This window comes from Nannospalax galili, unplaced genomic scaffold (assembly GCF_000622305.1).
Source record: "Nannospalax galili isolate Female #2095 unplaced genomic scaffold, S.galili_v1.0 scaffold46, whole genome shotgun sequence".
Taxonomy (NCBI): Eukaryota; Metazoa; Chordata; class Mammalia; order Rodentia; family Spalacidae; genus Nannospalax; species Nannospalax galili.
In genome coordinates, this window is record NW_008355790.1 from 673,491 (window position 1) to 685,988 (window position 12,498).

The 12,498-nt window shown below is 45.7% G+C and overlaps 1 protein-coding gene across 1 annotated transcript; it reads left to right on the plus strand.

Annotated features, from left to right (window-relative positions):
- Positions 1 to 3,100: 3,100 nt before the first annotated feature.
- Positions 3,101 to 8,185, plus strand: Ing2 (inhibitor of growth family member 2). Its single transcript, XM_008853559.3, has 2 exons — positions 3,101 to 3,717; positions 7,371 to 8,185. The coding sequence occupies exons 1-2, from the start codon at positions 3,546 to 3,548 to the stop codon at positions 8,039 to 8,041; spliced, it is 843 nt and encodes a 280-aa protein (XP_008851781.1). The 5' UTR covers positions 3,101 to 3,545; the 3' UTR covers positions 8,042 to 8,185.
- Positions 8,186 to 12,498: the final 4,313 nt, after the last annotated feature.

Here is a 12,498-nt window from a genome sequence, read left to right on the forward strand (position 1 = left end):
CTGGTTAGCTGGGGCTGAAAAATCAGCTGTAAGTAACAAGAGACCAGCATCACGGAGGTGAAGTCTTCTGGGAGGTATTTCCTCAGGGTCAGCACACAGAGGGGACCCGAGCCTCTATCTCAAGCTGGAAGCAAGACTTGGTAATATGTAAGAGTCTCCTGCATGGTTCTAGTGTTGAAAGCGTGAAGGGGTCACAGAGAGCAGCTGAGGCTTGGCACGCAGAGGCCAGGAAAGGCCATAGGTGAACGTGCAGCTTCAGTTGCAGTTAAGACCCCAGGAATGAAAGGGTCATGGAGAGAATCTGAGGCTTTGCACCTGGAGAGGCAAGAAGAAACCATTGGTGAAGGTGTAGCCTCAGTTTTAGTGGAGACCCCAGGTTTTTGGAGATGCCAGGACCTGGGACAACCACCAAGGACTGCAGTAGGTATGGAATGGAGCTGGCTTGGGTCTGTGAGAAGAGCTGTTTGTGCTATAGACAGCAGTCAGAGAAGTGGAGCTGCCAGAACTCTTCGAAGGCTAAAAGATCGTGAGTGAATCCCAGATGTTTTTGCTTAGGTGTGCCCAATTTTTTTCTTTGTTTTGGATTTTATGGAAACCCACCCACAGTTGAGACTTTTAAAAGAGACTATGGACTTTTAAGTGTTTGGAATTTTTAAGGACTGTGGGGTTTTTAAGGTTGTACTGTCTTATGTTGTGATATTAATGTTAACATATCTTGGGGACAAGAATTCGAAAGCTTACGGTTTAATTGTGATGTGTTTGTGTGTCAAGTTGACAAGGGGTCAGTTGTGCTGAATAGCTTTAGTGTCAACTTGACACACCTGGGTTGAGGGAGCCTCAATTGGGGAATTTCCTCCATTGGATTGGCCTTTGGCCATTTTCTTGATTGTTGAGTGATGTGGGAGGGCCCAGCCCACTGTGGGTAGTGCCACCCCTGGGCAGGTGGGCCTGTGTTGGATAAGAGAGCAAGCTGAGCAGGGGCCAGGGGAGCAAGCCAGTAAGCAGCATTCCTTCATGGCCTGTGCTCCAGCTCCTGCCTCCAGGTTCCTGCCCTGAGTTCCTACCTTGGGCTCATGGATGAACTGTCACCCAGGATATGTAAGCTAAATAAACCCTTTCCTCCCAGAGCTGGTAGTGGTCAGAGTATTTTGTCACAGCAATGAAGAACAAACTAGGACACTCAGTTAAACATTTTTTTTTGCATCTTTCTGGATAGCCACAGCTGACCTGGCTTCACTATGGAGACCAGGATGGCCTCGAACCCTCAAGATCAGCCTGCCTCTGACTCCCAAGTGCTGGAATTAAAGGCATGCGACACCATGCCTGGCCAGTTTAAAAATTTAAATTTATTTTTATTTTTATTTTTGCCTGCATGTGTGTAAATGCGTGTGTGCAATGCCTGGGGAGACCAGAGGAGCACCGGAAGGCCAGAAGAGGGAGTCAGATCCTCTGGAAATGAAGTTTGAGAGGATCATTAGCTGCCACGTGGGTGCTGGGGACCAAACCCCTGCCCTCTGTAAGAGCAGGCAGTGCTTTATCGCCGAGCCTTCTCTTCAGCCCCTCAAATTGAATTCATAACAATAATTGTTTTTGACAAGCCTGTGTGGCTGTTTAATCTGAAGGATTTAAAAAATGACAATAAAATTTCCCCAAAGTTCTCAGAAATACAGTGTGCTGCCTGGGTTGACTTAATATTCAGGTGATCAAAACCTCCAGTGCCAAGAGATTTTAACACAGGATGATTTCCAGTCCTCCTACAATACCACTGTTCTCAGAACGTTGAATTCTGTAGTTTTATTTTATGAAATTCAAAATCTCCTCTAGATCAAGACCTAAATTTCCCTTGGAACATCAATGGCTACTTCTAAAATAGCTCTTTCAGGAGTGCTCTCGAAGTCACGCTTACAGGTGCATCACTGCTACAAAGCACACGAGAAAACTATCATCCTCTAGCATTTTCTTTTAACTCAGACACCTCTCACATTAGTTTACACAGGCATTTCATCAAAATTCTGTGTGTGTTCGTTCTATTAATAGCTATTTCTGTCAAAAGAGCACAGATCATCATGCATTCTAAAAGTATGTCCGTACTTAAAATTAGCTCCCCCGCCTGGCATTTCAGACAGTACAAGGAAAGTAAACCCGTCTGCTCGCAGATACGCAAAGCAATACACCTGATGGCTGATTAGATCTTTAATACCGTCTGCCCTGCCCCCTCGCACTGCTCCAACTGGTAAGACTGGGGTAACCCCGAGTGAATGGACACGTAATGTCCTGGGGTGCGCCTCACTACGCCACTGAGCCCTCGCTGACAACTGATGCTTAAACGTTTCACCTCTGAGAACAATCTGTTAAGGCTGTCTGCTGGGAGAGTATTGCATCCTTCTCCCGAGACTCGCTAGGAGGGAAATAGACTCTGCAAGGCTCCCCTGCGCCTAGACAGCCCACGGTTAACTCTGGGAGGCCTGGACCGTAGAGAGAGCAGAGGGCTGAGGAAGCACAGTCTATTTCAGCGGTCGGGCCCCCGTGCTCTGAGAGCCAGAGGGGGCTGCAGTCAGACCACGGCTCCCGGCCCAACTCAGACAGCCTGTCCGCAGCGCCGAAGCTCGGCGGGAACTTGCCGCGCATGCCCCCATGCCCGCCCGCTGCACCCTGGGTCACGTAGTTCCCGCAGGCTTCACTCAGGTAGCCGAGCAAAGTGGCCACCCGCTGCTCCTTTGGAGGCTCGCGAGGGCCGCGCTGGCATGGAAGGAAGGTCGGTAAGACCGGGCCGAGCGAGCTGGCCCAATGTTCCCGTCCCCATGGGAAGGGCGGAAAGGAGAAACCAGCAGCCGTAGCCGCCAGGTCCCCTTCAGACATTGGACGAAGGGGCGGGCTGGGCTGGGCAGACCCCTTTAAGAGGAGGCGGGGCCCAACCTGCCGTTTGGCCGCTCTCTGCACCCTCCCCCCCCGAGGCAAGAGTTGACAGACCAATCGCCCGGGTGGCGGAGGGAAGGCGGGAGAATGCGAACCCTTCGGTAGGACGATAGGGGCGGGGCCCGGCCTTATTAGGACTGAGTCATGCGCAGGCGCAGAGGTGGCTGCAGGCGGAGGGGCGGGGGCAAGTCCACTGAGACTCTCCGCCAGGCACCGGGGTGATAGGGAAGAGAGGACAGCGAACGGCTTGTCATGGGGATCCGAGCGGCCGGGCAGCCCTGGTAGCATCTGGGGACTCCGAGGGGCATAGGAAGTCTCACCTCACGGGAGCCCGGCGTCGGCTGGGCCGCGGGGTTCCCCACTGCTCGAGTCCTCGAAAGGGAGGGGGCCGGAGGGAGCCCCGGTCTCGCCCCGCCCCTGGGTTTGTTCCCGCGGGGGCGGGGAGTGAGAGCTTCTTTTGGGGGGAGTGGAGATCGGGGGGACTCGGCGGTGTCCTCTCGAGCGGCTGCCGTGTCCTCGCGGCGCCCGGCTGCCGAGCTGAGGAGCGGCGGTCGTGGCTGGTGCATGTGTGGCTGCTGGATGCGGAGGCGGCGGCGGCGGCGGCGGCGAGGAGCAGCAGCGGCGGCAGGATGTTAGGGCAGCAGCAGCAGCAACTGTACTCGTCGGCCGCGCTCCTGACCGGGGAGCGGAGCCGGCTCCTCACCTGCTACGTGCAGGACTACCTGGAGTGTGTGGAGTCGCTGCCCCACGACATGCAGAGGAACGTGTCGGTGCTGCGGGAGCTGGACAACAAATATCAAGGTAGGGGCCCGCGGGCCTGGGCAAGTGCCACTTTCCCTCTCTCCGGTGACAGTCTGCCCCGAGTGCACCGAGGGGATGTGGTGTGTGGGACCTGGGGGAGGGGCTGGAGCCCGGGTGGCGGCACTCTGTTTGCCTGCTGCAGCCGACCAGGACTTCGGAGGGGTCTAGGAGTGGGAGCCGCGCTGCAGCCCCAGCGGCTGGCTGCAGCTGCCGCGGAGGGGAATCAGCCATTTTAAGCGAGCATTGGTTCCGGTGCTCGGCGGCCCGGTGCGGCACTCGATCCTGCTCCGGGCCGGGCAGCGTGGCGGCCGGTCTGGCTTTGAGGAGCCGGGCCTGCTCGCCACTGCTCGCTGGGCCCCCACCCTCTTCGAGCAGATGCATTGGAACGTGCGGGGGGGGGGGGCGAGAGGACGGCGGAGGCCGACCAGGGAGACCGCCCTTCCTTCGGCTCCCCGCTTAGCTGTGCACCTCTTTGGCCCCGGGGAAAGTTCCCGGCCGACGGGTGCCGCAGCCGGTCCTCAGCTCCTCCCAAATGGTTAAACGGGGAGGGGTCCTCCGCGAGGCCGGGAGGAGAGGGGGTGTGTATGGTGGGGAGGGCCCGGCCTGGGGGCTGGACCTGCGGGTGTGACGTAGAATGGGCGGGGCGCGCACTCCCGTGGGCCTGGGCCTTGGTGGGCTGCTGGAGCCTCCTGCGCGCACCCACCTGATGGCTGGCAGGGGACTTACTGTGCCGGGTGTTGGGGGAAGGGGCGGCGGCGGCGGAGTCAGTATTGGGGCTGAGATGTTTCCAGTTTCTCCCACCCAGTGAATCAAGGCGGGGACACTGCTACTGGGACTGTCGCTGACCCTGGTTCCCCGTAGGTTCCGGGCTATGTGTCACTTCCGGGCCCCTGGAGGAAGTGGGTTGGTTGACTGGGCAACCGCCTGGCGTCCCTGCACCCCTAGGTTCCTCCGCCAAATTTAAATGAGGAGAAAACCATTTTGGGGGGTAGTTAAACTAGAACAGGGAATCACCCTTACAGAGTGTGGGGCTAGGACAAGAGAAGTTAAGTGGGGAGACACTTTGCCTTTAGCAACCCTGAGTCTGGGAGCAGCTTAGACCCAGACTAAGTTACTTGTGCAAGTAGCCATATGGACCGTAAAGACTTGGAGCCATTCTGTTTTTATAGACAGGTCACTAATCCTGTAACTTAATCTTGTCGTCTTCCTCGTGGTGACATTTTTTTGGGATGCTAGGGTGTCTAAGTATCTCAATCTACAAATTTATTTTCTGAATCTGTGCTAAGACTAACCTCCCTTGGGAGAAGACAATAATAATACTGTTTGCTTACAACACGCCAGTCTGCTTCAGGTCCAGAACATAGGAGGTAAAAATCACTTTGCAGATAAAACTTATAGAGTTTAAGTAACTTAATTATGTGGAGAATGTTTTATTCCAAAGCTGTCTACTTCAAGAACACATCTGTTTTCTCACTATGTAATTCCCTCCCTTTCCAAGGGATTGAACCCAGGGTTCACACTTGTTAGGCAAAGGATTTACCACTGCCCTGCATCCTGTTCCCATGCCTCCCCCCCTTTAAAAAGTAAGCACTGTTGCATGTATGATGCTTCCTACGTGGAATACAAAATGAATGGCAACCCCCAAATGAGACATGTGCTCAAGAACTGTATGTCAGAAATTTGTGTTTTTTTTTCTGGTAACACTAATGTTTGCAAAGCTTGCATGTTTTTTACATTTTTTAAAATATATATATTCTTTTTATGTGTATAAGTGTATTACCTGCATGTGTGTAAGTACACCTGTGTTGTGCAATGCTTGCAGAGGTCAGAAGGTAGCACTGGATCCCCTGGAACTGGAGTTACAGATGGTTGTTAGCTGCCATGTGGGTGCTGGGATTCGAACCCTTGTCCTCTGTAAGAGGACTGTCCTCTTAACTGCTGAGCCATCTCTCCAGCCCTACATGTCTTTAAAGTCACAAAAATTAGACTATTTCAGGTGGGTAGTGACTTTTTCTTTTTTGACAAGGAACTCTTATCTATCATCTATGCTTGTTATAAATTGCTCTGTTAACATGACTAGTAGACCTTACAATCAGTACAAATTATCGGGCCCGTTATGATTGTGAACAATTCCAAGATTAATATAAAATAGTGATCTATCTTTCACTCTACCCATATAGTTGCTAAACTCAACTTTCATGGTTTTATGTTTGTTGTAAACTTTATATACTTTTGTGTTCTTGGTTCAGATTTTATTTTTTCCCCCACTGATTCTTAAGCATTTTCTAGTGTCAGGATCCAATACAGCAATGTTTGGTAACATATGTAGGCAGTCAACAAAATTTCTCCCTCACCATTTTCAGGAATTATTAGAGTCCATTGCATAGCGAAATAAAGAAAAAAAAAAGCAATTGAATGAAATACTTATTATAGGATGTGGCTATTAGAGAACCTTCATATTTTTCCCAGTATTCTCATTCATAATTTCTTAGGTAAATAGCTATATCCAAACTAAAATTTGATGTGTGAAAAGCAAATGTTTTTCATACAGTGTATGGAAAATGGTGATGACTAGACATACAGATTTTGCAGTTCAAAACCTGAGGTTCTTGAGTTTTTTTTCACATAAAAGTAATGACATTCTCATGGATTTGCTTTGGAGAAAATCTTTTTTGTTTTTTGTCAGTGCTGAGCATTGAACCTAGGGTCTCACACATGTGTGGCAAGCAGTCTACTATTGAAGTATATTCCCAAGCTGCCTTTTACTTTTTATACAGGAGCCTGGAGTTACCCAACCTAGCCTTGACCTCACTGTGTAGCATAGGCAGTCCTTGAACTTGTGATCCTCCAACTCAGGTCATCAGGTTTGGCTGCAAGCACCTTTAGTCACTGAGCTATCTTGCTGGCCTGTGCATATCACATTTTTTGAACAAAGTGTTGGACTCACTATGTAGAACAGGCTGGCCTCAAACTCAAGAGATCTACCATCCACCTTCCTCTGCCTCCTGAGTGCTAGAATTAAAGACATGCACCATCATGTCCAGCCCTCTTACCCCCCCCTTCTTTTTAATGTGTATGCGTGTATTGCCTGCATGTAGGTAAGTGCACCCATGTCATACAATGTTCACAGAGGTCAGAAGAGGCTGTCGGATCCCCTGGGACTGGAGTTACAGTTGTCAGCTGCCATGTGGGTGCTGGGATTTGAACCTGGGTCTTCTGCAAGAACAACCAGTGTTCTTAACTGCTGAGCCATCTCTCCAGCCCTCCCTTACCCTTTTTAGTATAGATTATTCATATTACAGTTTTATGTTCTTTCCATTAGTTTAGTTCTAAGTATACTTTAAAAAATTATTACCTTTATCATGTGTGTGCCCGTATGGAAGTCAGAGCACAACTTGTAGGAGTTGATTCTTTCCTTCTACCATGTGGGTCCCAGGGATCAAAGTCAGGTTTTGAGGTTTGGTAGCAAGTACCTTTACCTGCTGAGCCATGTCACTGGCCCCTAAGTTACTTTCATATTGGACAATGTGGATTTTGTATGAGAATAATGTTTTATATATATGTATATGCTACAGAGGGTGGTTTCATACTTTTACTTAATTCTAATTTGAAAGTAATACATTGTAATGTTCTCCTTTTTTTCCTTTTTAAAGAAACTTTAAAGGAAATCGATGATGTCTATGAAAAATACAAGAAAGAAGATGATTCAAACCAGAAGAAACGCCTACAGCAGCATCTCCAGAGAGCGTTAATCAATAGCCAGGAACTGGGAGATGAAAAAATTCAGATTGTCACACAAATGCTCGAATTGGTGGAAAATCGAGCCAGGCAAATGGAGCTACATTCACAGTGTTTCCAAGATCCTGTTGAAAGTGAAAGAGCCTCAGACAAAGCAAAGATGGATTCTTGTCAGCCAGAAAGATCTTCTAGGAGACCCCGTAGACAGCGAACCAGTGAAAGCCGTGATTTATGTCACATGACAAATGGAATTGAAGACTGTGATGATCAGCCACCTAAAGAAAAGAAGTCCAAATCAGCTAAGAAAAAGAAACGCTCAAAGGCCAAGCAGGAAAGGGAAGCCTCACCTGTTGAGTTTGCAATAGATCCGAATGAACCTACATACTGTTTATGTAACCAAGTGTCTTATGGGGAAATGATAGGATGTGACAATGAACAGTGTCCCATTGAATGGTTTCACTTTTCATGTGTTTCACTTACCTATAAACCAAAGGGGAAATGGTACTGCCCAAAGTGCAGGGGAGATAATGAGAAAACCATGGACAAAAGTACTGAAAAGACAAAAAAAGAGAGAAGATCGAGGTAGTAAAGGCCATCCATATTTTAAAAGGGTTATTGTCTTTTATATAATTCGTTTACTTTCAGAAAATGTTTTAGGGTAAATGCATAAGACTATGCAATAATTTTTAATCATTAGTATTAATGGTATATTAAAAGTTGTTGTACTTTGTCTGTGACCTTAATTTTCTGCACTGAATTACCAAATATTTTAAACCAGGTAGTCTTGTGATCACCTGATGCAAGGAGCAGGGAACAGGGAGAGAGTGGTATGAATGTTAGAACTGCTTCCCAAACCATGCCTATTTTGTGTCCACTTCAAGTTCCAACGCTGTTTTTGGGGTAAACACAAAAGTTTTGAAAACATTTTAGTTCTGTGTGCTTTAAAAAATTTTTACATATTGTTGAATTTCTCTGTGTTAAATTATCTTGGATAGGTTAAAATATGAACACTGTTCTATTTAGAGCTTGTTGAACTTGCTTAGCCCCATTTATTCACACACTTGTTAGTCTCTAGTCTTCTGGAAATTTAAGGAGCTAGAGATAAGAATAGTGTGGAATTCCATGTGGAATAATGTGCTCTTATTAATTTGCTGCTGTCTTTTCCTTGGTAGCGTTTTGATACACTGTCAGCAGCAGCATCTGTTATGCCTGGCTGCTGCTTCCGCCTAGATGCACTTCATCTAGTGCTTAGAAAGGGAGTTGGTTTGTTTTAGTAGGGACCTGTATGAGTAGTCAGGATACCAAAAATGCTGTCATTGGCCCAGTTGGCTAGATTTGGATTCTTTAGTATCATGGTTCAAGGTGGAACAACTTAAAGATGTGTCTTAATATTTTTCATGTGACCTACTGCTGGGATGCTTAGCCACAGGTCTATCAATGGGAAAAGGGCATATATTAGTTTTTAAATATTGCCTTTTCTGTCAAACAGTTGTTTTAAATAATTTTGCTGGGAGCTAGAGTTCATTTCTGTCCCAATGAATGATTATACATTATTTTAAATAATAGTACATTTACCTTAACTTTCTGGTATTGGTGCTGTTTGATGTTTTCATGTTTATTGAACTAATTTCATTATACAATACAATTAATAATGTATTTGTAAATTGAATTTTCCAAGATTCTGATATTTTAAGGATGAGCATCTTGATGTGTTTGGAACAGTTTTTGATTTTGGGGGGGACAGCAGATCAACTAGTCCTAAGCTTATGTGTAACATAGTTTTTACTCCTCGTTTCTAATCTGATGATCTTGATTCTTTTTTGATTAACGTGAAAAATCCTGTCTGCTTGTTTGGAAAAAAAAAGATTTTTTTTTTTCTCTTCAAGCTCTCTGTGTGACTTTTAGGCACGTCATTTCACCTTTTCTGAGTGTCAGATTATTCACCTGGAAAATGGATTGGATTAAATATCTCCAAGGGTCTTTTGAAATCTTAGTATTTCACTGCAGTGAAAGATTTTAATAATGAAAACCTGTTTGCCTTTACCCCTCAATTTCCTCTGCATCAATGTCCATGATTCTGAGGGTGAGGTTAGAGATGAATTAATGCACAGTATTTTATTTCAGTTGTAAGGCAATTTTAATTAAGACAGCCACTTGGTTATACTTAAGCAAGAAATATTGAACAACATGATTAAGAATTTATGTTATTGTAACATTGTTAAGTTGCAAAGAAACCCTTTCCCTCTTGAGAATACAGCATTTTGTTTCAGTGACCATGGATAGCATTATTACCAGAGGATAGCTGTTTAACTGAGACCATTAAAAACAATCAGGATCCAGGTGTGGTGGCCTATGCTTTTAATCCCAGCACTTGAGAGGCAGATGCAGGATCTGTGAGATCCAGGCCAGCCTAGTCTGCACAGTGAGTGTCAGGCCAGCTGGGGCTGCAGGGAAACCCTGTCTCAAAAAGACCAAAAACTAAAAATGAAAAAAGAAAAATAAGAAGTATGAGACTTTAAATGTCACCTATGTAGAAGTCACCATTTTTTCATTCATAAATTTGCCTCAACATATGAGAGAAAAAAAGTAAATGTCCTAGTGAAATATTCAAGTTTGCATTAGATTTTGACAGACAAACTTTGAAAATCCTGGGAAATGTGCTTTCAGATCTGCTGTTTGAAACAGCATATTTTTATGAGTTAACTTGTTTTCTATACCATGTGGGGAATAGAACCTTTAAACTTGCATAGCATTATGATGGAGATAAATCTTTTATATTATATCACAGTTCATGCCATTGATTTCCAAATTTACCTCACATTGGAATTATCTCAGCAAGTTCAAAAACATTGACACCTGTGTTCCAACCCTAGCAATTGTAATATATAATTCATTTGGAATGTGACTTAAGCATTAGAATTTTTAAAGATATCCATTCTGATCTATAGAAAAGTTTTGGAACCATTGTCCCATTTTGAAATTTCCAGCCTATTGAGAACTGGGAGAATTGTCAACATTCAGCTATTGTAACTTGGAAGCATGCATAAGTACATGAGAGTTTATCCTCTGCTCTTTTTTAAAAAATATTTTATTATTTTTATTTTATGGGTATGCATGTATTGCCTGCATGTAAGTATACCCATGTCGTGGAATGCCCGAGGAGGTCAGAAGAGGCTGTCGGATCACCTGGGACTGGAGTTACAGTTGTTTGCTGTCATGTGGGTGTTGGGATTCAAACCCGGGTCTTCTGCAAGAACAATTGGTATTCTTAACTGCTGAGCCATCTCTCCAGCCATTTATTTTTGTCTTTTTGAGACAGGGTCTCCCTGTAGCCCCAACTGGCCTGGAACTTGCTATATAGACCAGGCTATCTCGAACTCACAAAGATCCACCTGCCAATGCCTCCCAAGTGCTGGGATTAAAGGGGTGTGCGACCCATGCCTGGTGCGATGTTCTTAATGATCCTTTGACATTTGTCTGGATAGCCCAGGAGGAGCCTCCTTCCCATGCCTGCTCTTTTCATCCTCCCCTGCAGAAAAAGACTTCATCTTGAACCGCCCAGGATAGCGCTCCTTGGCAAGGGCAAAAAAAGTTTCTGCTTTCAGCAGTCCCACCACCAATACTCGTTGGAGTGTTGTTTCCATTCCTCAGGCACTGCTTTACCCTGTTGTATGAGGGACCACACATTGTAGCAAGAGTCAGGTGTGTATAACATCAGGTAACTGTTCAAATGGTTAAATGAAAGCTGAGAAAACATGGAAAAACGAGAGGGTGAGTATTAAATGTAGAGATTAAGAGCCGGGCATGGTGTCACACTCCTGTAGTCCCAGTGCTTGGGAGGCAGAGGCAGGTGGATCCCTGTGAGTTCAAGGCCAGCCTGGTCTACATAGTGAGTTCCAGGACAGCTGGGGCTACAGGGAGACCCTGCTTCAAAAAGACAAAATAAATGTAGCGATTAAAGAAGTAATCAGAAGGTACAATAGAAATAAGTGAAGAGGTCAAAACTTTGCAAGAGTAGAACAGGCTTAAAGCAAAGCATTCGAGTGCTGTGGAAAGAGCTAGAAAACGAAGACTTTTGGAAACCATGGTGGAAAGTTTGGGAATCATTGGAGGACTTTGAGCCATGGTCTGATTCATATTTAAAGATCACTCTGGCTACTGTGCACAGAGTTGTAGGCAGCATTCTGTGGAAGTAGGGAAATTTAGAAAACTCGGAAATATTTGCCTCTCAAATGGTGGTTTAGATTAGGGTGTTAGCTCTAGAAATGCTGTCCAATGGTAAACCTCTGTTTTAAAGACACAGCTAACAGGACTTTGACCTCGGGATTGGAAAGCAAAGGGTGACTCTTGGGTTTTTTGTCTGAAGGTGGGGGAGGGGAGATGAAGAGTTCATTTATGTACTTGGGTTTGAAATATTTCTCTGATTTCTAGAGGAATCCATGGAGCCCTGTTTAGGATAAGTTGTGGGAGGGGATAAGAGATAAACATTTGGAGAGTCAGTTTATGAATGTAGTTTGGAGTCATGATTGAATCAGTGTTTCTCAGATTTCTATATGTATGCTCATCGCCATTTGTTAATATGCAAAGTGATTCAGTAGGTCGCCTGTGGGGCCCGAGAGTCTATGTTTCCAAGTCCCTTTGATGCTGCTGCGTTGTCCAGGAATTGACATTTTGAGTAGCAACCAAGAAGTTACAGAAGAGGACTGAGTTGGCCATGAGGTATTCAGACATCTGAAATAGGAACCAGCAAGCAGCCTTCTAAGAGCCCTAAGATAACCAAAGAGTGGTACATTAGAAATACAAGTGTTTTGAGAAAAGGAGTCAACAGCTCATTCAGGTACTATTCAAATGAACACAGAGAATGAACTATTAGATTGTTTAGTGTAATAAGCTGCAAGTTTGGGGGATGAAGGACTTTAAAGAGTTGTGAGCAGAAAAGGATTGGAGTAGTGACAGGAACTACTGTATTGACAGCTCAAGCTTTGATGCAACAGTGTTTTTCTCCACTTGATTCAAATACTTATGTGCCTGTGAACAGGGTAT